The sequence below is a fragment of the Benincasa hispida genome, chromosome 9 (assembly GCF_027475165.1).
Source record: "Benincasa hispida cultivar pf3 chromosome 9, pf3_genome.v1.1, whole genome shotgun sequence".
NCBI classification, from domain to species: Eukaryota; Viridiplantae; Streptophyta; class Magnoliopsida; order Cucurbitales; family Cucurbitaceae; genus Benincasa; species Benincasa hispida.
The window spans coordinates 26,913,469-26,938,890 of NC_143486.1; the positions used below are offsets into that span (position 1 = coordinate 26,913,469).

At 30.6% G+C, this 25,422-nt stretch overlaps 2 protein-coding genes across 2 annotated transcripts; one reads left to right on the forward strand and one right to left on the reverse strand.

The window, feature by feature from the left end:
• Positions 1–10,992: 10,992 nt before the first annotated feature.
• LOC150033710 (protein LIFEGUARD 2-like) lies at positions 10,993–13,717 on the forward strand. Its single transcript, XM_090317033.1, has 4 exons — positions 10,993–11,201; positions 12,148–12,311; positions 13,205–13,362; positions 13,514–13,717. The coding sequence occupies exons 1-4, from the start codon at positions 10,993–10,995 to the stop codon at positions 13,715–13,717; spliced, it is 735 nt and encodes a 244-aa protein (XP_090173159.1).
• LOC120085635 (2-oxoglutarate (2OG) and Fe(II)-dependent oxygenase superfamily protein) lies at positions 13,085–16,822 on the reverse strand. Its single transcript, XM_039041733.2, has 2 exons — positions 16,465–16,822; positions 13,085–15,865 (listed from the first exon to the last, which is right to left on the reverse strand). Exons 1-2 carry the CDS (start codon positions 16,771–16,773, stop codon positions 14,798–14,800), a joined length of 1,377 nt encoding a protein of 458 aa, XP_038897661.1. The 5' UTR covers positions 16,774–16,822; the 3' UTR covers positions 13,085–14,797.
• Positions 16,823–25,422: the final 8,600 nt, after the last annotated feature.

Here is a 25,422-nt window from a genome sequence, read left to right on the forward strand (position 1 = left end):
AAAATCAATAATTAATAATTAATTCTACTAATTTAATATAAAATATTATTAATTTAATGCCAATTCCACCTTCTTGAAACCCTATTCATGAATTTAATATTTAAATATTAACCAATTCTCTAATTTTGTTTAATGCCAAAATTAAACAAGTAATTATATCACATATAATTACTAATTCCCTTTATTCTAATTTGAACATTTCAAATAAACTTATCACGCTACTCTAAGGCTAATTTGTTTGTGAGCTAGTAAGGAGACCTAATGGACCTACAGATCACGGGCTCCAACGATCTGAGATTAATTGACTAAACTCTTTACATCGAATTAACCCCCATTCGTTAACTATCGGGTCACTCCACTAAAGCTCGTAGTTGCACTCCCTTCATTGTAGATATATTGTGTCCACTCGATATAACTATAATTAGCAAGTTAACCCTTCACAAATTGTTCATAATAACAGTTGGGTCAAAAGGTTGTTTTACCTCCCGAGATTACCTTTTGTTCTTTAAGTCCCACTGATCCTCTAATGAACAATTGGTTTATGATCTGATCATCAAACCGAGTCCCTCTCAGGCCAATAAGAGGGTGAGGCCCCTTGTTCAAGACCCAGAGTCAGCACTTAAAGAAACAACCTCTCTACTATTCCTGAAAGCGGGTAGGAGTGAATTCCATCTTGCACTTTATGTCCCTAGCTATCTACCCGGTCTTACCCCTGAAATGGGAGGCTTATTGAGCCGACACTGTTGAGCCAACCCTCTATGAAAATCTAAGGATAATCCCGAATAAACAGGAGTTCATAGTTAGCTTAGGATTCAGGTTAAGTTACATAGGTCATCGTTGTGAAATAGTCAGTCTTAAACAATAAACAACGTTATAAAGTAAGAGTGACTTATTTCTTGGTCCGATATTGCACAAACTCATTACACAGGACGCCCCTATTCCTCATGTCACTACATGTATGAACTAGGATCACTTCGTCTATAGTACTTTACAACTTCTTGTAACAACTACAGAATGGGCCGCATCCGATAATGTTACCAGAATAAAGCACCCAACCTTATTCATATACCATAGATCATTTAGACTATTTACTCGAACCTGATCCTCTCTTATGTCTCCACATAAAGTTCAAGTACTCATGTAATAGCCATGGATCTTTTAGTTTTTGGATTTATTTCTAAAATGAAATAAGTAATTCACATATTCAATACAACTTTATTGAATCAAACTTCAATAACAACTTTATTGATTTTATCAGAATAAGTTTATTGTTTACAAACCACGAGTTTTAGGACATAAAACCCAACATTTACCCCATCTGGTTGATCTACAAGTTCCCAGACAGAATTGAAGTACATTGACTCCATTTCAAGGTCCATGGCTTTTATCCATTCATCTCCATCTACATCTTTCATTGCTTATTTAAAGGTCAATGGATCCTCTAAGACATCATTAGGTATGACGACTTGAGTTTTTGTTAAACCCATATATCGGACAGGTTGTTGAACAAACCTTCCACTATGTTGAGACATTCTCAATTCATGAGATGGATGTGATGGACCAATTGCATCAATAACTTTTGTTGAAGGACCAACTTGATCAACAACTTTTGTTGATTTATCTGTAGATTCTCTAGACATCTCATTTAATACTAGTTTACTGTGAAGGTTGATGATTTCTTATATGGTCTTCCTCTAAGAATATAGCAGTCGATACAAGTACTTTATCTTTTTAAAGATCATAAAATAGACCACATTTTGTTTCTTTAGGGTATCCTATAAATAGGCATATTTTTGAACGTCATTACAATTTTTTAGGATTTTGCACCAACACATGCGTTGAGCATCCTTAGATTCTAAAGTGATGTAAACTACCTTTACGTCCTCTCTACAACTCATATGGTGTTTCTAAAACACTTTTTGAGGGAACCATGTTCAAAATATATATTACAGTTTGTACTGCATACCCCTAAAAGGACCAAGGTAACCGGGCATAACTCATCATCAAACGAACCAGGTCTAACAAGATTCTATTTCTCCTTTTTGCTACACCATTTTGTTGTGGTGTACCAGGTGCAGTAAGTTGGGATTGAATTCTATGTTCTACTAAATAGTTTTGGAATTATAAATCCATATTCTCACCACCTCAATATAATCGAAGTGTTTTAATCTTTTTACCTAATAAGTTCTCAACCCCTGCCGTATACTCTTTGAAATTTTCAAGAGTATCATACTTATAGTACATCAGGTAAACATAGCCATATCATGAATAGTCATCAATAAAGCCAATGAAATATTCATATCCTCCTCGTGTTTTAATATTCATCAGACCGTAGGAGTCTGAACGTATTAACTTTAAGGGTTTTTTGGCTTTAAGACCTTTACTTGGAAAAAAAAATCTTTTGGTCATTTTTTCCTCAAGACATGACTCACATGGAGGTAAAGAATTGTCTTCTAATTGATTTAGTACTCCATTCTTTACTAATTTCTCAATCTTGTTGACATTTATGTGTCCAAGTCTTAAGTACCAAAGATAGGCTTTAGGGGAAATTTTTCTTTTCTTATTTTGAGTTTTGGTTGTTTTAAACATCTCTATATTTAAAATAGTTTTTTTGATAGGTAATATTATTATACAACAACAGAAGGATCCTACAGCCCGGGATCAAGGCACCACAGCAAACAAAGCAACAACAAAGATCAAGGTCTTAATAAAACCAGAGATCATAAGCCATAGCAAAAGAAAATAGAATAACGTCCAGAGAAACAATCACGAAACAAAACAAACCCCACAAACCGAGGGCAACACCCAAATAAAAAAAGACCGAACGCAATAAGGAAGAAATAACATTAATAACAACTAGAGAAGACCAAGAAGATCGACCAGCCAAGAAATAGCACGAGCACGAACCATAGAGACAATAAGATGGAATAAAGCAGACGCCGTCCTTGGACGATCTCCATGCAGCCAAAGATTCCTCTCCTGCTAGATATAATAAATAGAAGCACACTAGAAGACTCAAAATAACTTACTTCGTACACCCTTACCCGCCCCCACTCGAAAAACCCAACTCAGCTCGATATCCCACCCAACCATACCCCTCTCCCAAACCCACACTCAAAGAATAAATGATCCCGAGACTTCCAACCCCTCACAACAAGAGACACGCACCATCAGACGAGAAATTCCACCTCCTAACCCAATTCCAAGTACCCAATCTATCTTTCACAGCCAGCCAGGCACAAAAAGAGTGTCGAGGAATACCACCCCCAGATCACAGAAGCTGCGCCCAAGACTCCACATGGACAACACTTTGGAAATTGAAGGCATGAAAAATGGTTAATGAACACTAAACATGAGCATCTAATGGGCATTTATTATCATAATATTTATAATATTCCTCGATGTCCATTATATATATGAAATATGCCTCATTAAAATCTTACTAGGAAAAACCCAATAGGAAAAAATCCTAGTGAAGAAAAAAGATTACATATTTCATATAATATATACTTCTAAAAGAGTACAATATATTTACTCTCCTTCATAAAAATATCACTTAAGATCTCAGAGTTGCCGCATTTCAATGTTGTGCACCGGTTTTTCAAAGGTTGCAGTTGGTAATAATTTTGTAAATAAGTTTGTCAGGTTATCCTTTGAATAAATTTGTTGTACAGTGATAGCACAATTTTCTTCAAGATCATGGGTGTAGAAAAGCTTTAGTGAAATATGTTTTATTCTATCTCCTTTAATATACCCTCATTTGATTGGGGATATGCATGTTGTGTTCTCTTCGTATAATATTGTTGGAATAATTTTACTAGAAGACAAACTACATGTTTCACGAATGTGCTAAGTCATTGATCTTAGCCATGCACATTCTCACTAGCCTCATGAACTGTAAGAATTTCAACATAATTAGAAGAAGTAGTTGTTATGTTTTGTTTCACCGATTGTCATGGTATAGTAGTTTCTCCACATATGAACAGATAACTTGTTTGAGATCTAGCTTTGTGTGAATTAAATAAATATTCATAATTTGCACAACCAACTAGATCAAAATTTGATATATTTGGATAAAAAAAACCCATGTCTATCGTTTCTCGAAGATAAAATAATATATACTTAATTCCGTTCCAATGTCTCTTTTTTGGAGAAGAACTATATTTTGTCAATAAATTTACTGAAAATGCAATATCTAGTCTTGTATTATTAGTAAGATACATAAGTGTACCAATTGCATCAGGACCAAGAAGTTCTTCATTATCATCTCGAGGTCAAAATATATCTTTTTTGACATCTAGTGAATGAACTTCCACTAGAATGTTCAATGGATGTGCTTTGTCCATATAAAACCTTTTCAAAACTTTTTTTGTATAAGTTAATTGATGAACAAATATCTCATCTGCTAAATGCTTGATTTGGAAGCCAAGAAAAAATTTTGTTTTTCTAAGATCCTTCATCTCAAGCTCCTTCCGAAGATATTTCATTACCTTTGAAAGCTCTTCAAAAGTCCCAATTATATTTTAGTCATCAACATATAATTATATTTTAGTCATCAACATATACACTTATAATAGTAAATCATGTCTGTAATTTCTTTATAAAAACACATGGACATATTGGATTGTTTTGCTGTCATTCTTTTAATAAATATCTACTCAGGTGATTATACCACATTCGTCCTAATTGTTTCAATCCATATAGCAATCTATGTAACTTTATTGAGTACAATTCCCGAGAATTTGATTTATATGTTTCAGGTACTTAAATCATTTTGAGATTCTCATATAAATATCATTATCAAGAGATCTATATAAATATGTTGTGACTACATCTATAAGATGCATGTCCAAATTTTCATACACAGTCAGACCAATTAAATATCTTAGTGTAATTGCATCCACCATCGGAGAATACGTCTTCTCATAATCAATACTAGGTCTTTGTGAAAAACCTTGTGTAATTAGTCTTGCTTTATATCTTGTGGCCTCATTATTTTCATTTCTTTTTCCCACAAATACCCATTTATATCCTACAGGTTTGACACCTTCTGGTGTTCGGATTATTGGTCCAAAAACTTGACCTTTTAAAAGTGAGTTTAATTCTGCCTCGATTGCTTCTTTCCACTGAAGCCAATCTTTTAAATATTGACATTCTTCAATAGATTTAGGTTTACAATAATCATTTTTAGATATAATATCAAGAGCAACATTATATGCAAAGATGTTGTCAATAACTACATGGGTTCGATTTCATTTTTTCCTGTTATGATATAGTTGACTAAAATCTCATTATTATCTTTATGTATTCCACATTCCTCATTAGTCATGTCATGAATTTCTTCATGGGTATTTACATCCTCAACCAAGTTTTTTTTTTATTATTAATTATTTTTCTTTTTCGAGGATTTTTATCTTTAGAACTCACTAGTCTACCACACTTCTAGCATATTCTAGACTCATTAGTGATACTTATTGTGTCGAAATATCAATTTTCGATGGAACATTTGCATCTGATATATGTGATTTAGTTACTTTCTTTGCATTTATAAATGCATTTGATAATTGATTTGCTATATTTTGTAAATGAATAATCTTCTGAACTTCAAGTTCATTTTGACATCGACATGGATCTAAATGAGACAATAACGGTGCATTCTATGTAATTTCTTTTTCCAACTTCTTAATTCCTCCCCCTAATGTTGAAAAATTTGTCTCATTAAAATGACAATCAGCAAATCGTGTTATTATAAGTACATCACTCGTCAAGGGTTCAAGATATCTGATAATTGATGGGGAATCATATCCAATATAAATTCTTAACCTCCTTTGAGGACCCATCTTAGTACGTTGTGGTGGAGTAAGTAATTGGAACATATACTACACATCTAAAAATTCTCAAATGGGAAATATTTATAGCCATAAGCTAATTGTAATGGCTAATACTTATATAAGATACTAGCTAAATGCGTACAAGTAATGTTGCGTACAAAATAGCACGTTCCCATACAGATGTAGAAAACTTAACTCTCATAAGTAATGGTCTAGCAATTAACTGCAAATGAATGATTCTGCTAAACCATTTTGTGTATGAATATGAGCTACAAGATGTTCAATACTTATCCCAATTGACATACAATAATTATCAAAAGCTTGGGATGTTAATTCACCAGCATTAAGAAGAATGGTCTTAATTGTATATTTAGAAATTTGTGTTCTTAACTTAATTATTTGAACAAGTAATCTTGCAAATACAAAATTTCGACATAATAATAAGTACACATATGACCATCTGCTGAATGCGTCTATTAATACCATAAAATATCTAAATTGTTCTCTTGGTGGGTTAATAGGTCCACATATACATCATGGATTCGTTCTAAAAATGCAGGTGATTCAATCCTCACTTTGATTGGTGATGGTCTAATGATTACTTTGTCTTGAGAACAAGCATTACATGAAAATTCATTAAATTGAAGAATCTTTTGGCTTTTTAATGGGTGTTCGTTTGAGTTCTCAATAATTCTCCTCATCATTATAGACCTTGGATGACCTAATCTATCATGCCAAATTGTAAATATTTTTAGATTCACGAACTCCAGGTTCATTGTTGCATATGTTTCAATTACTCGTATATGAGTATAATATAATCCAGAAGATAAAACAAACAACTCTTCCAGTATACATTTTTCATATGAGATAGTAGATATGATATAAAGATACTCCAAATTATTTTTTCTATCAGTCTCAATATGATAACCATTGCAACGTATATCTTAAAAACAAAGTAGATTTCTTTTTTATTGACTAGAGAACAATGCATTGTCAATTGTAAATTTTGTTCCTCTAGGCAAAGTAATATTTGCTTTTTCAAACCCTTCAATTAGGTTTGCAGAACCTGATATTGTATTGAGTTTTGCTTCCAACATTGTCAGTTCGAAAAAATATTTTCTACTTGTAAGTATTGAATGTGTAGTTGCATTGTCTGTCAGACATAGATCTTCTTTACTCATTTTTTAGTTATCCAACATATGAAAATTATCCAAGTTTCTTCATTAAAAGAAAATAATTATAATAAAAAAATAATACTTGGAATACACAAAAGTTAACATCTATTAAGAGGAAAAAAATACATAGAGATGAAGAAAAAAAAACAATATTAAGACTAGATATTTTCAAAGTCAAAGGAAACACTTGATATTCCATCAATTCTGCCGATTTTCTCTTCAGAAGATTCAAAGAAGTCAACCACATCCAAAATTTTCATATGGGATGGGTCAAATATGTCATTATCCTGGTATGCAAAATTTTCTTCTACATTTTTGTCTTTTTTCTTCAGGGACACTTGATAAAGATCAGCTAAGTGTTTTGATGTATGAAAGGTACGTGACCAATGCCCAATGTTCCGCATGGAAGTATTTATTTTCAACACTTCTTGAACTCTTATCTTGTGGAGTTTTTCCTTTGTGGTCATCATTTTATGTGGTTCTTTTGAAATTTGAATGATTAGAACGACCACCACGAAAATAAAAATTATTTCTTTCTCTGTCACGATCACGACCTCGACCACGACCACGATTATTATTAAAATTCACAACATTTACTTCAGGGAATGGTGTCATCTCGGTTGATCGAGATTTATGATTTTTCATTAATAACTCGTTATTTTGTTTGGTCATGAGAACACATAAAATTAGTTCACAATATTGCTTAAAACCTTTCTCTCGATATTGCTATTGCAAGAGCATATTCGAGACATGAAATGTAGAAAATGTCTTCTCGAACATATCAGCATTAGTAATTTTCTCTCCGCATAACGACAATTTTTGAACTAATTTTAAATAATGTGGAGTTGTAATCACTTATTGATTTGAAATCTTGTAGCCTCAAGTTCATCCACTCATAACGAGCTTTAAGAAAAATAACTATTTTTTGATGATCATACCTCTCTTTCAAATTTGTCTACAATATACGGGGATCTTTTATTGTAAGATACTCCATTTTCAATCCCTCATGGAGATGATAACGAAGAAAAATTATAGCTTTTACTTTGTCATGACTGAATTTCGTATTTTCTTCTTTAATAGTCTCTCCAAGATTCATAGCATCCAGGTGGATTTCGACATCAAGTACTCATGACAAATAATTATTGCCATTAATATCAAGGGCGACAAATCCTAATTTTGTGATATTTGTCATGGCAACACTATCATAAAATATTGTATTTATATTAGAAATTTAATAGATATTAAATATGTAAAATAACGTTAAATTTACTAATTATAACGAAGAGGGGAAAATAGACATATCTTTAAGACCTACCTTTAGCGGGAAAAACGATAGGAGCTTGTGTTGTGAATTTGAAGAGCACAACAACATACAACGAGAACACGAATATGAAGAAAATACAATATAATAATAATATATTATAATATAAATAAATATTAAAAGAAATTAAATATAATATAAAAATAAACAAATAAAATAAAATAAAATAAGAAATTTATCTAAATTCTCTATTTTCTTCATTTTTCATGGACCTTGCCTCATATGTGTCTTCTAAAACCTACCAAATGTCACTTTTTATAGGCAATGTGGTAAAGAGGTGGATTACATAGACACTAATAATGTGTAATGTCACTTTGGGAAATGGAGACATGACACATGGTTAATTGACATTAAGTATGAGCATCTAATGAGCATCTATTATCATAATATTTATAATAATTGTAGAATTGATGAGCAAAACAAGCACCACGAAGAACAAATTACCAAGAAAATATAATATATTTAATATATATATAAATATTATTTGGAAAATAAAACTAAAATAAAGAAAATAGAAATAGATTTTTTTTCTTCAATTTCTCACAAAATTCTCACCAATGTGTCCCACTATAAAATCCACAAATGATCACTATTTATGGGAATTTTGGCAACTAAGATGTGACACCTTTAGACACTAAGCATGGATTATTGTATCACACATGGTCATCACATGAGATAATAGAGAAGTGACACTTGGTATTCGGACACTAAGCATAGGTATCTAAAGACCCATTTAGTAACGTTTCCATTTACTGTTTCTTATTTCTTGTTTGTTTATTTCTTCCTTTTTAAGAACTAAAACTAGGAATATGTTTGATAACTAATCTTGTTTTTTGTTTCTTTAAAAAAAAAAAGAAACAAAAACAAAAACTTATTTGACAACTGTTTATTGTTTATTGTTTTTTTTTTTTTTTGTAATAATATAATATATAAAAGATATGTCGTACATTAAATATAAAAATATATATATATATATCAAAACTTTATACCATCAAATACAAATAAGTCTCGATGCACAATTAAAAATAATAACAAAATTTCATCTATCCTTCAAATGTTGCCTAAATTTGATCGGCAATGTTATTTCTCACTCGAGCCATTTGTAATTATTTCAATTAAAAAAAACAACATCAATATCTTAAATTATTTTGACCCACATCTAACTCAATACAACTCTGCAAATTGTGTAGTAAACTTTGCATATCCTAAACGATCATTAATTTATTACTGAAGTAATTGAATAGATATCTTGGCGATCATTCAATCTAATGTAATTCTTAATCGTGTAATATGCTATTATTAGTATAGTTTTTTTGTGTTGTATGGGTAAGGAGACATTTGTTGATAATATTTGATCAAATTTGTGATAAAAAAAATATTAAAGTGAAGTGAAAGGAATGTTTTAATGAAAAAAATTATATATTGTAAAATTGTAACTGGTTTCAAAGTTAATAAAAATCAAACTTGAAATTAAAATAATAAATAAACATGCATATAACAAAATTTAAACTTTAAAATTAAAAAAATAATTTACATATTAAAAATTTAAAAATTCAAAATTAAAATAAGGAAAATTTTCACAAATAAAAAAAATGTCAAACTATTTAGAAAAATAACAAAAAAAATATATTGATTGACATTGATATAAGTTTATCATTGATAGAAATTGATAGAAGTCTATCATTGATAAAGACTGATAGAAATCTAAAATGATTAAATTTTACTATTTTATATAAATAGTTTTCCCTATCTTTGAAAATCTCCCATAAAATAATATATGAAGAGATTTTTTTTAAGTTCAAAATTAAACTAATATATAAAGTAAAAATTAAGAAAAGGAAGATAAATTAAAAGAAAAAAACAATGAAACAAAACAAATGCCTTCAATGGTAGCCAAAGCCACGACCCTAATGAGGCATAGTGCATTTCAACAACAAAAGGATTTTTTGAGTATCTAGAAAACATAAATGGATTCAATCGAAACGAAACACGAAGAAACTACATTTTATAGTTTCACAAAATAAAAATTTTTCAAATTTTAGAAATAAAAAACGAGAACGATTATCGAACAAGTCTATTTCTTAAAAAATGAGAAACAGAAACAGAAAACATTATCAAACAAACTCTAAATCAATGACGGATCCAAAAATTTTGTTGATGAAAGCTTTATAATCAAAGGATTGTTTATGAAAAATCTGAAAAAATAAATGTAAAAGAGGGAGTTTGAACTTGGGTATGAAAAAGACTAAAAAGCCAAATTTGCCTCTAGACTAAAATCCACCCATGCCCTAAATTCACCTATTTTATAATATTCATAATAAATACAAATTTATATGGTTATGCTAATGTTGGTCATACCCTCAAAAACTTTTTATTTAACTAAATAAAAGAAGGGTTGAAATTCTAATTTCCATTTTTCCATTTTTTTTTTTTTTAGTCAAAATATGTACTCGTTTGTACAGCACAGCAGAACTCACTCCACCGTGGCAGCATTTCATTTGACCGTGAGATACACGTGGATACTTCACCATCGCTCTCCAACGGGGAAAATTTCCCATACTACATATTCCGGTTCTTCACATTTCACCGCTCATTTAGTTTATACTTTCCGAGGAACTAAACAGCACGTATAAGACCACGCGCCGCCTATCGCCGGACTAATACGATGTGGAACCACCCCTACCAGAAGCCTGACGTGGAGGCGGGAGTGGGTCCCCGTTTCCCAGTAATGCTGGAGCCTTCGCACCTCCGATGGGCCTTCATCCGCAAGGTTTATGCCATCATTTCCGTTCAGTTGGTAGCCACCGTCGCCGTCGCCGCCACCGTCATGTCAGTTCGTCTGATAGCGGATTTCTTTGTCCGTGACAGCGGAGGGTTGGCCTTGTATATTTTGGTCCTAATTACACCCTTCATTAGTAAATTTTCTCACTTTTTGTTCTTTTTTATTTCAATTTTGTTTTAGGAAAAACCTTTTTTTTTTAACATTTAAACTTCTTGATTTTCTAAATTATTTTGAATGGATGATGAATAACTCCAAAATTTTTTATATTAGCTATTGCAATGTTTAATGAATTTCTTGTTGAATCAGAACCAATAAATTCAAGAGGTCTAAAATTAAAACCAATAAAACCAATGAATTTCTAACATGTCTAAAATTATCCCATAAATATGCATAAACCAAATCATAAAAATACATTCAGCGGACAAAAATCAATCAAATTTACCAACTAAATACTCAAACCTAAACCTTAACCTTCCATTTGACTCAAGAAAAATCATGAAATAGTTTTAAAATTTTCTATTGTTGGAACAAGAAAATTTTGAACTTAAGAAAGAAAAGAAAGCTGAAAAGGTTATTAATATAGACTTTTAATGTTTCAAGACTTTCAATTGTGATTTGTTAACTGAAATTAGAATATGACAAGACCAAATAAGTACTCTACCTCTAAATCCCATAACATCTTGAAAAATTTTCACTATTTTAGTCCAGTAAGTTTTTACAGTAATAAGAAAACAAAAATGGAAAAAAAAAAAAAAAAAAACAAGCATAAATGTAGAAAACAAAAAAAGTAAGCAAGACCTTAGCAATTAAATACCTAAATCTAACGAACTTAACCCATTAAAACAATCTCAACAATTATACACAAACACGATTTCGAGAGCTAGTACAAAGAAAAATAAAAGTTTACTTAAAGGGGAAAAAAATTAAAAATTAAGTCTAACTAAGGGAAAGTATTAATTGCACAAGTTAATCGAGATGTTAGTTTGTATACTAATGAAATTGAAAGTTTTAAAGTTAAAATTGTCCGTTTGAGAGTAGAAATCAAGATTTTTGTAAGAGGGTGTTCGTCATTTTCTTACTTGGATGTGTTTTGATTGTTGTGGGGAAAATTGGGAGTGCTATGCCCGTTGTTTCATTACCATCAATATCATCCGGTGAATTACATACTTTTGGGAATCTTCACTGTTTCATTGGCATTTGCTGTTGGTCTCACTTGTGCTTTCACCAATGGTAAATTTTCTCTCTTTTACCTTTCTCTTCTTTTTTGCCTTGGTCTACTTTTAGCTTCATTGATCATGATCTCAAGTAGAAGAAATTAGTGTGCTTTTCTTTAAAGTTACTTTACAAATTAGGGGTATTTTTGTGGGTTAGGGTTGGATTGGGTTGTGGCATCTTTTAAACCTAACTAAACTGTTCAGAGGAAAAATAAGTGTAGGAGATTCATTTAGATTGATGTAAGGGCAAAGATCTTGAATGCTTGAAAATTATGTAATAGTATGCAATGGTTATTGAATGAAAATAGTTGTGTGAAGACAATTACTTATGGGATGTTTATTACACATAGTTGAGTTCTAAAATCTAGAGTTAGGAAGTCTATGATTAAGGTTTATGACTTGATAAATGTGTAAACTTCAATAGTGAACACTATTAGAGATGAGTTATTTAACACCATCTCAAATAAATGTTTGACTTACATGTATTTTGATTAGATCAATAATAATCAAAAGCTACTAAGTAATAATTTTGAAATTGATGAGTGGTACTATTAGATACAACTTTAAGATTGAATTGATATTTAACCCTAAACTTTTAATTCATATGTTTGATCCTTGAACTTTGAAGTGTTTGATAAGTTACTAAACATCGAATTAGGTGTATAATAACCTCCAGACTAGGTCCTTTAACTTTCCGCTTTGTTTTGATAGGTTTTTGAACTTTTAATCTCATATCTGTTAGGCCCTTAACCTAATCGACATTTTCTAAAATTCATGGATTTATTGGAGAAAAAGGATAAAAACCTAGGTGCATCCATTAGAACAAGTATTAGTTTACATATTTTGACATTTTCCTACCTTCCTTTCCTCAATGCTTCCAGGGAAAGTGATTTTGGAATCTGTAATGCTTACCACTGTGGCAGTCATAAGTCTGAGTTTGTACACATTTTGGGCTGCTAGAAGAGGGATTGAATTCAGCTTCCTTGGTCCATTCTTGTTTGGAGCTCTGCTCATTCTTCTTGTGTTTGGAATGATTCAGGTAAGTATTTGCCTCTCTCAGATATTTCCAATTCCATCAAACACCATTAACAAAGTTCCCAACTTCTGTTCAAAACCAAACAAATGCCATGTTTAATCTATCTGGGGTTTACATATTCTAACCTCTGGTTCCATTTTCATGGCTGCTGCAGCTTTTCTTTCCTCTGGGTAAAACCTCTATAATGGTCTATGGCTGTTTGGCCTCAATCATTTTCTGTGGATATATCATTTATGACACAGGGAATCTCCTCACTTACTCTTATGATGATTACATTTGGGCTGCTGTGGCTATCTATTTGGATGTCATCAACCTCTTTCTCTCTCTCTTGACTCTTTTTAGGGTAGTGGAGTCATGAACAGGAATGCTTTCTTTTTTCTTCACCATCACTTTCTTCAGGAGAGCACACTGGTCATTAGTCAAATACAATCTTCAAACAGGATGATCAAAATGTTTTTCCTAATCCCTTTTTGTCCCTGTGTGAATCAGAGAAATATATGACACCTTAATTTGTATGTGTTATATGAAGTTAGAAACTTTAGGGATTTAGGAGACATTAGGACAAGGAGTTGTTTTTATAGTCCTAGATTATTATAATTAAGTTATAATATTTTGTATTTAGGATGTAGATTATTTTAGTTTGAGTTATAATAGTATGTGTTTGAGATGTAAACTATTTTAGTTTGACAAGAAAATAGTAAACACTGTAGCAAAAAATATAAAAAAATGATTAATGTAAAATAATAAAAACGGCAGCAAATAGTAAATACTATAGTATATGGGGGTTTTGAAATAATGTTGACTGTAGCTAATGGAAGAATACAAAATAGTATTTACTGTAGCAAGAAGTAATTATTATAGTCTTAGATAGTCCTCACCTCAAACATGCCCTTAGAGATAGATGTATGTACATGGTCTATTTCACAGCCAATGCAGGAGGATTTTTTGTATACAAATCAATGCTTTATTTTAAGGCTAGTTTTGTTAATTTTGATCCTTGATATATCAAAATATCACTTCAGTTTTAATCCTTAGCATGGCTTTCTGATGTTTACTTGCCAGGGCAAAGCTATTCCTACCACCACTTTTCTTTTCCTATTGGATCCTTCTGTTATTTTCTAAACAGTCTTGATTTGCTCAGATTTTGAACTCTTATCTCATTTAGAGAAAAAGAGTGAGATCAAAAGAGTATAACTGAAAAACCATGGATCTGCTTGTATCTTTTAGAAGCAAATTTCAGGATCTATCCACATTAGACTAAATTCACGACTCTTAGCAGTTAAAATATAGAACTTGGATAAAAGACCATGCAGTAAGAAAATTTCATCGATCAGCTAATGTTAACCGGTGGGTTGGGCGGTAAGATTAAAATAATAATGATGATGATGATAAAGTTAACTTTTGCGGAGAAAACTTAGCTCTTAACTGAAGAACCAAATCATCTGTTGGATTGCAAACCACTTCCTCCGTAATATTGCTTGGTGGTTTCACGTGAGAACTCCGCAAATGTCATCCCTTCCTTCAATCTGGACGCTAACGGCGGAACTATTTTCTGGATTTCTCGAGTTATTACCCTATCTTCCTTTTCAACAAGTACTTTCCTATCCTCGGACAACATTGAGCTTTCAGTGGGATGGCCAGACATTGAAAATGTTTTGTTCCAAGCTGGCTGCAAGAATACAACATACATTTCTCTGCACAAGTCCTCTTGCTTAGAAGGTCTGCACACAGAGTGAAGAGTGGATCGAAGCTTTCCTTGCGATATAATATCAGCCGATTCGCCCACCTGGATGATAAAGCTTTCTGGTGGGGAGTTAACCATGAAAACATCGTTCTTACACGGATCAAAAATCTGCAAATACAAATGCCCACTGGGAGAAGTACACTCGCTATAGCAACATAGATCTTGTGCTCCAGTTTCGAGTGTATTTGATGGCAAAAGAAACATGGGCGTTGTTAGAACAGTGAAGATACCATAGTCATAATGCCATTGCTGCCATAGATTTGTATTCGATTGACATAGTCCATTACTATCGGATGTCTCATGTCTACTTTCTATGCGTTGTTCTCTATTTCTTCTAGAACTAGCTTGGTTTCTTGCAGTTCCTTTGCTATTTGCTGGTTTTCTTAAAAGCTGAGCATCCAGAGCAGAATGGTAGTGTATGAGACGGCCTTTGGCAGTGCATGACTCTAACAAGCTCTGTTCTAACTCTCGACCACCGATTTCCTGATCACATATACGTGCAATGCGAAGCCCCAGTTCCATCATGCAACTTCCCAACTCTTTAAATGAATCACCAAGATGTTTAAATTCATTGTCCTGAAATTCCTTCTCGATTGAATCACAAAAAAAATCAAGTTGTGAACCAAGTGACTGTTCATCCCCTCTCTGGCTTTGATTATTCTGCATGAATTTTTTACTCTCTGTATATTTGAGTTGCATTGCAAAAGAGGAGACGCTTCTTTCTGGATTCCTCAAGGGAACATCACTCCCTAAGTTATGATCCTGAGAAGTTGAATACAAAGTAATTGAATTAATAGGAACCTTGTCCCACTTGAACTTGAATTTGGTTGCTTCCAAGGATGTTATGATAAAATCTTCATAGTGAACAAGCAGTCTAGCTGAGATCTCATGAAAACAGAACCACAAAAAAAAAAAAAAAAAAAAAAAAAAAAAAAAAAAAAAAAAAAAGAAGAAGAAGAAGAAGAAGAAGAAAGAACTCTTCCATGATTCGACTCCAAATCTCTGCCATAAAATTTTAATTTCAATAACATAATCAACAAAAAGATCCCAGAAAGACATATTAGCTGCATCATTTAAGTGAAATATAAACCAAAGAAATGACGATAACTAGATTGCAACCACGATTGAATCTCCAATGGTTACCAGCTATGCAGAAAGTTAAATTATGACATTACCTAGAGAAATTTCTCAATGATCCGTAATTACTCCATGTTTTAGTTCGGTTTCGTCCAACAGAAATAAAACGATAAAGATCAACAAAAATCGACATGCTTTAAAAAAAAATGACAATGACGAGTTTCAGAGGGAAAAAACAAGAGAGAACGAGAGCAGGGGAGTGAGGAAAAATGAAGAAGTAAAACCTTAAGTATCCGTTTGCGATGATCAGGATTGAGCAAGGCGAGCTTGCGAGCGAGAGGAAGTAATGCTCGCCGGAGAACAGAAGAATTAGGGACGCCGGTGACTGCAAGAAGGCCAGGTCCATTGGGGCCTAGGGCTTCAAGTATAGATTTGGTAATGGATTCAATCCGTTCGTCCTCTTGCAGTGAAGATGAAGAATGGTAAGGAGAAGACAGGAGCAACAGGTCGGAATACTGAAGCTCATAGATTTGGAGTATTTTGGTATTTTCCGCCATTTTTGTTCTCTGTTCTTCCACTTCTGAATCCGCCATTTAGGGCTTTGTGCGTATGAAACAGCATTGGGATGGGAAAACTGCCCAAATTGACCCAAAACCTTCGAACTCTTCTAGAAAGTTTTTTTTTTTTTTTTTTTTTACCGTTTTTTATCTCTATTTTACATTTCATTTTCAATACCAAAAAAACAAAAATTCAATGCGATATTAATTTTTTTTTTTTTTAAAAGGTATTGTAATTAAAGTGTGGGGTGAGAAAATCGAATCTCAAATCACGATATTGATAATATGAACACTATATCAATTGAGTTATGCTCTTATTAGATAATATTTCATTCTATTCTCTATCAACATTTATTATAAACCAACAATGTATCATCAGCATTTAATATATTAATATCAAGTATGGGACAAGTAATGGAAGATCGATTTTATTCCATTTACAAATACGGTTGGACATAACATAAAAACAACGTATGAAAACGAGTTGTCATTTAATTAAAACAAAGTTGTATTGATGGAGATATGACTAAAACATAATTATCCGGCAAGAACTTAGTGATCACGCACTTTTTCTGCATGAACATTAATTTTGTTTCAATCATATCTTCGTCGATACATCTCTGTTTTAGCTAAACAATTACTCGTTTTTATACATTTTTTTCATGTTCTTTCCATCCATACTTATAAATAGGGGTGATAGTCGGTTTAATTTTATCTATGCTTATAAATAGGGGTGATTCCTTTAGCTTTCCTCTTCCACCGTTATCAACAATCTCGAACTTCTCCAAGGAGATGGACACCACAAACAAAGTTACTTTACTATTCTCTAAACTTTTGAGGAATAAAAGGGTAAAAAATTTATAGAGATAAGGTAGAGGCTTACAGGTTAGGTTTTTGTGTAAAAAAAAACTTCTTGCCTAAATAGGCTATCAAGATATATTTATATGGAGAAGCGTTAACTCCTTCTCCAAGAATTTTCCTTTATACCCTTAGTGCTAATTAGTTAAATAACCCTTATTTAATTAATTGACACATTAATTAATTAATTAATTAATCATATATTAAATCTTATTTAATATACATTTAATTAATTGTCACAAATATCATATATTTATATTAACCTCCAATCTCTTTTATTTCTTAATCAATTATTAACCATTAATTAATCAATTAAATAACTATATTAAATCATATTTAATATGAGTTAATTAACATATAAATATCAAATATTTATATGTATAATCTCTTTATGAATCCAATCCATACAAATCTAATATTTGAATCTTATTCAAATATATCTCTCTTACATGATTTGGATTATAGATCATATCTATAATTAACCACTATATATTAATCTTATTGATATAAAATTTCCTCATTTGATTTGAATAATTTAAATCATTCATCATTACTATCATCTAGCTCACTAAAAAGGGGCTTATAGACCTATAAATTAGAAATTCCAATGATATGAGATTAATTGATTAAACTCCTTTAATCCAATTAATCAATATTCATTAACTACCGATCACTCCATTAAAGATCGAATAGCTGCACTATCCGCACTGTAAATATATTTCTGTGTCCATGGATATAACCAATCAAAAGAGCGATGATCTTTCACAAATGCTTATAAATACAGCTAGATCAAAATACCGTTTTACCCTTATAGTTACATCTAACTCCTTAAGTACCACTGATTTCTCTAATGAACAAACAGTTTATAGTTCAACTATAAACTAACACCTCTTGGGCCAGTGAGAGGTTGAGGCCTAATTGTTCAAGACCCGGAATCAGCTATTAAGAAAGCAAGTTATCTACTTTCCCAATAAATGTGAAGGAGTGAATTCCATTTTGTGTAGCTGTGTTCCCAGCTCCCTAATCAGATAAATCTTCAAAATGGTAGGCTTATTGAGTCGGTTACCGTAGCCACTCTTACCTATACAAATAAAAGAATTGCTGTCATAAACAAAAGTTCACAACTTGCTCAGGATTAAGGTCAAGATTACTATGGTCATCCTAGTTAAATATTAATTTATTCAAGTAAAGGTATTATAAAGAGAAACTAATTATTTTGTGGTTGGTCTATGTATAAACTCTTTTATACATGATACCCCCACTCACATGTCTTTACATGAACAACATGGTTCATATTGTTTGTAACACTTACATCTTATGTAACAATTACAAAGTGGACCATATCCACAGTGTTACCAAGATAAGACACCCAATCTTCATCCATTTACTACCGACATTTTAAGTTACTTGAACATGAACCACCTGTATGTCAATCACATACTGTTCAAGTGACATAATCTAACATTGGATCTTAGTTTATTGGATTGAATCAATGTTGTCTAAATGTCAAATAAAATACCTTTGATTTTATTAGATAAATAATTTGTGTTAACAAAACTACAAATCACGAGATACACTAGATTTATGACATCAATCCCAACAAATATACCTTCAGTTCATTTTGGTTTTGATTAGTTTTTTTCAATCAAAATCTGGTCCGAACCAATACTATTTAATTTTCTCCAAATACAAACCAATATGTCAAATTTTGTACTAAAAAACCAAACCAGACCCGTGGATCGGTTTGCATTTGTTTGATTTTTTGATTTTTTGTTGCACTCCTACTTATAAATTGAGCAAAAGAGAGATAGGAATTCGTTAAATGTTGATTGTACTTGTTGGTTTGACAAAGAATGAAATGGAATATTGGTGTTGCATTGATTTTTTTTTTTTTTTTTTTTTTTTTATATATTGTTGAAGGAGAAGATCAAAAGAGAGATTTGAAATAGAGAAGGAAGCATTTAATATTGATGTTAAAGAGAAAGATCAAAAGAGAGATTAAAAATAGGGGAGAAAGGAAGCATTTAATATTGAGGATAAAAGTGGTATTTACATGTGAAAAATGAAAAAAAAAAACAAAAAAAACAAAAAACAAAAACATGTTTTTCAAAAAAGGTTAATCATAGAGAAGTTTTTGGTTTTTGGGTTCATTTGTGTAATTTTTCCAATAAAAGGAGGAAAAAAACGTTAACTCTAGGATGGTTAAGAAAAAAAAAGTGTAGAGACCTTAAATTTAAGGAGATGTTAGACATTTTAAAAATGTTTAAGGTGATCTGGATAGACAACGTTAAAGTTGAGGGACTTGTGTAGTAATTTAACCATATACTTGCATATATTATTACATAATTCTATATTTAAGGAGATATCAGACATTTAAAAAATGTTTAGGGTGATATAGACAGAAACTTAAAATTGAGGGACTTATGTAGCAATTTAACCATATACTTGCATATATTATTACATAACTAGCTAATTCTATATTTTTTACATCATTGTATTAATTGAAACTCTAAACACCCATTTGGTAAGGAATCTAGAAACAGAATTTTGGAAACAAACAATTCAATAAAAATATATATTTCATATTTTTTTTCATAACTATTTGGTAGGACATTCAAAAATTGAATTCTAATTTAAGTAATTCTTTGAAATGTCTTTTATACCATATTTATAAATCATAAAACTAGTGATAATTACCTACTAAATATTAGTTGACGATAAAATATTGTTAATTTGCTTATGAGCATGTTTCATGTTAATTTTTTGTATAATTATTATTCTTTAATATTACATAATTTATAATCCACTAAATGATACATATTTTATTTTTTTTAAAAAAAAATAAATAAATTGAGTTTTAACCTGTAATACTATATTTCTAAATGTTTTAGCTTCATTTAATATAATTATACATTTTAAAATTTAAAATTCAAAGTCTAGATAAAATAAATACATAAAAATGTTGTTTATAGAATGTATACTGTTTGGATTACAAAACCCTGAAAATAATTTTTAGAAATAGAATCCAAGTTGTTTACCAAACACATATTTGTTGAACTTAAGGAATCTAAAAACATAAACAAAATCCAGATTACCGACCAAACAGTTCCTAAATTTTCATAAGTCAACCAACTTAAAAATACATAATTATAACATTATTCTTCTCCCAAAATCTTATCAAATGATGTAAAATTCAACTAACATGAACATGTATTATCAACTAGAGGTTTGAGGTTGATACTCACTCTACATATTATTTTTTTAAAAAAAAATCTTGCCAAATAATCACCAGCAAAAATTCTCGTGTAGTTCTTTCCAAATAGGAAGAGAAAAGTATAGGAAGATGAAGACATAAAATAGCGTTCATATTAATTAAAAATATCATTACCCACTATAATTCTAGCATCTCTAATATGAATGAGAGTTATGTATTAACAATTTTAAAATTACAATGAAACGTTAGGAAGAGTCTGAGTTAATTCATATTTTTAAAATTTTAGAATCTTAATTAATAAATTATTATTTGTTTAGGATTTTAAAAATGAATCGTGTTCAAAAAGCTGTTCTTCCTTTATAATAAACTAATTAAGTCTAATATCTTGCACAAATTACCATTTATTATCTCAACAATTATTTAAATTTTAATATTGAAAATTGTATCAATTTTAATCATCATATAATTATTAAAGCAATTGTGGGTGATTTCTCATTGTCGTTGGAGTTACATGAAATCTAGTTTGACTTTCCATTCAAATATATATGTATAACCCAATAACAATTATATAAAGACATTTCTTTATTGATTGAAGATATATTTGAGAGTGGTTTGGGAAGAAATGACCAAAATCATTTTTTTTTTTAATATTGGTATTTGACAAATGTTGGAAATTAATTTTAGAAAAATCTAAAATATTTTTAAATTGATTTTAGAAAAAATATAAAATAAATTTTAAATATTTTTTTTAATAATAGTTGAGAGGTGGTTCTTGATGGGGTGATTAACTTGACCACAAAAAATTATCTCCATTTTATTCATTTATTGAAATACCAAATTTACGCTTATATTTAAGGATAATTTCTAAAAAAGAAAATACTATTTTAATAATTTGATAATTCTAAAATCATTTTTGAAATGAATCATAATAATTCAAAATCACTTTCAAAAGTGTAGAATCAAACATCAATATAATTATATGAAAATCAAATGTAGCTAAATTTGTTTGTCTAAAGTTATTATTTTAACCCATCATCCTCAAACATATCCAATGCCTTTTTGGATTAACTTGAGAAAAAATGTTTTTTAAAATATTTATTTTTATAGAAAATGATTTAAAATGCGTGGTTTCTAAACACTTCAATTATTTCTAAAATAATTTATTTTTAAAATTAAACACTTAAAATGAATTCGAAACCCATCTTAATTAGTAGATTAAACTGATGGGGCCACAAGTACTGGTTGTAATTTATGTTATTGTCTCAGAAGTGCTTTTTCAATGAAGATATTTTCTTGACCATCGTCAATGATTTTGCAAGTGGGTCTAAGTGGGAGCAATGGTTTATAGAAGTAATCTAACATAATTTTATAAAAAAGAGTGGCTACATCTCTGCGATCTTTATTTAATTCACTTTTTCATGTAAATAATAACTAAAACTCTTTCATTAATTAATCATGTTTCATAATTTGAAGGATTTTTCTATTTTTTTTTTTAATGAAAACACTAGAAATTTGAAATTAGGAACCTATTATGTTGAGAACTCTAAATATCAATCGTTAAAACCTCCCAAATCAACCAGTCCAGCTCCAAGGGCAAGTTAGAAAAAATTACTTTGTAATCAACGACCAAGAGACAATGAGAACTAGTTCTCTATTCCATGTTTGAACATTCAATTCAACAAGTAACTTGATCGATCTACTTGTATGCTAAAACATTAAATCCAAAGTAAAATAATTTATAAGCATGTGTCTAATAGAATTAGGTACATGTCACTGTTAGACATATTTAAATAATAACATATTTAATTAAAGTATGGATTATATATGTGGATTAACAATTTATGGCTATTTTATGAGATTGAGCCATATTAAGTCATCTAATTAATTAAGGTTCTAGGTTTCTAATTGAAGGGTAGAAGCTCAATCCTAGTTAATTAGAGTTTAATGGGAACCTAAGTGAACTAATATATAAAGAGACTTAGGCTATGTACCCCAATATCACTTAGTCTTTTTTGAATTCCATTTAGAGAGAGATCTCATTAAGAGAATTCAGAGTTTTGGTTGAAGAAGTCCATAGCCATGTATCATCATGTTGAAGCTATCATTAGTTTCTCAATGAAATCCGGTATATTATTTATTCATGATAATTTGACATGAATGATCTTAGGGTTTATCTGTTCAATATAAAGTAATTATGCTAATAAGTAGTATCAGAGCATAAATTTCATATTGAATTGACGGTTTTGTATTTGCTATTGGCACATGCTTCGACCTTTGATTTCGATAAACATGTTTAAAGTTAAAAAAAAGCTAACAAAATATTCAAGGAGTTGAAAATTATAGATACGGTATCGTGAATTCTATAATTTCGTACTAACCAACATAGTGGAGAAGTTTTTGAAAGTTTATTTTCTCTTAAATATTATTGGAAGACACGGCAGCTTCAGATGAGATATTTAACTAAAATTCCTTGCATTTGGGGAAGTCAGACCATTCACAACTAAAATATGATTTTTCTTAAATTCTTTTTTTAGGAATTGCCCTTATAGACATGTATGCTAAGCGTGAATTTAAGTTAAGCTTGAATTTGATTAGATTCTGTTTTTTTAAACGGTTCGATAATATTGAATTTTTCAATCATTTGGATTAGTTGTCAATTGAGGATCTCGTCAGCCTTGTCAATTGAATTTCTTGCTCTCGTTTCTAAGTTTTTTTTAATTAATAATTTAGTATTTTGTCAATGTTTCTTAGTTCTTGATTGATAAGTTTGTGAATTTGAATTTAAAGTTTGATTCCTAATTCAAGTTTAAATTAAATTAATTATACTGTGAATCCAATTTAATTTTGATTAATCATCTGTGGATTTAAGTTTAAATTTGATTAATCATATTGTGGATTCAAGGTTAATTGATGACATTTGGTGATATTCACATGTTTATGTTGCTTTAATTGTATTATGTGTATGCAATTATTGGGTGTTTTTTTGTAAAGATTATTTGGTGTTCTTTTCCCATTATTTTTTTGTACTATAATATTATTATATTATTGTATCTTATATTTTAGATTGGATTGGTCAAAGTAATATATTGCCAAAGTAGCATCTATTATCTACATTAGTGTAATTCTAAAATATAAGATGTGCATATTCATGGATTTATGTGGATAATTATCGATTCAAAGGAAGATATTTATTTGGCCAAATTGTAGATATGCATATGGTAATAAGTACGTGACAATTATAAAGACTACTCATGTGAAAAATAGTCGGTCCAAATAAAGGCTATTTTTTATTACTTTGATCACTACATTGAGAGTACCATTTATAATTTGTGTTTTTGTCCAAAGGCTAGACATCAATATTGTGCTAGGTATTTTGTTAAAGGGGCCCATCACATATATGAAATTTTTTGTTTTAATTGTGTGTATATGTTTTGTTGTTTATTGTTTTAGTTGATCTTACTTAAATATCTGAAAAATCTTAGTTCAATCCCTAAATTGAATGGATCGAACTTCAAGATTTGGAAGGAAAATCTAGAGATACTTTTCGGGTGTATGGATTTAGACCTTGCATTAAAGACTGATAAACCTACTTCTACTGAGGAACAGTCGAATATGGTTAATATAGAGAAGTGAGAACAGTCAAATCACATGTGTCTGATAATCATTAGCACTCAATTTCTGAGTCTTTTCGAGACTCTATCACGGAAAGTGAAAATGCCAATAAGTTCCTTGCTCAAATTGAGAAATATTTTGCTAAAAATAAAAAAGGGAAGCAAGTAGTCTTTTAACTTCTTTAACTTCCATGAAGTATAAGAGCAATGGGAACATAACAGAGTACATTATGAAAATGTCCAATCTTGTAGGTAAATTAAAGGCACTTGATATCAAGATAAATGAAAATTTACTCGTGTATCTCGTACTTATCTCTCTTCCTGCACAATTTGCTTAGTTTAAGATAAGTTATAGTACTCAGAGGATAAATAGAGTATTAATGAGTCTATCTCACAATGTGCGCAAGTAGAAGATAGGATTAAGAGAGAAATGTCAAGAAAGTGCTCATTTGACAAATGACTCTTGTGATAAGAAGAAAAGAAAATTTGTGGATGTTGCAGAAGGGACATCTCAGCAGAATAAAAATAAGAAACAAGCTACTGAAAATCCTTGTTTTTTTGCAAAAAGGAAGGTCACTTCAAGAAAGATTGTCCCAAGTACGCCAAGTGGCGTGTAAAGAAGGGTAAACTTCTTACTTTTGTTTGTTTTGAAGTTAATTTAGCTTCTGTACCTATAGATACATGGTGGGTAGACTATCGTGCTACTGCTCACATAAGTATATCTATGCAAGGTTGCCTATGGAGCGAACGGCCAAGTGATGCTGAAAGATTCATCTATGTGGGCGGTGACAAAACAGTTCCAATTGAAGCTATTGGAAATTTTAGATTACGTTAAAAACTTCTTGTTATTTGGATTTGAATAAGATTTTTGTTGTACCATAATTTAGACGGAATTTAGTTTCTATGTTCAAGATTCCAAGCTTATTAGTATTGATTCTTTAATTGATAATCTATATATGCTTGATTCTTTTGCTTCGTTTGATAAGATCATGTTTTCTAATT

Coding starts and splice junctions, on each gene's coding strand:
- LOC150033710 (XM_090317033.1), top strand. CDS start 10,993: ATGTGGAACCACCCCTACCAGAAGCCTGACGTGGAGGCGGGAGTGGGT. Junction 11,202..12,147: donor TTTGTCCGTGACAGCGGAGG/GTTGGCCTTGTA, acceptor GTTTGAGAGTAG/AAATCAAGATTTTTGTAAGA. Junction 13,363..13,513: donor TTGTGTTTGGAATGATTCAG/GTAAGTATTTGC, acceptor TGGCTGCTGCAG/CTTTTCTTTCCTCTGGGTAA.
- LOC120085635 (XM_039041733.2), bottom strand. CDS start 16,773: ATGGCGGATTCAGAAGTGGAAGAACAGAGAACAAAAATGGCGGAAAAT. Junction 15,866..16,464: donor ATCGCAAACGGATACTTAAG/GTTTTACTTCTT, acceptor TCAACTTCTCAG/GATCATAACTTAGGGAGTGA.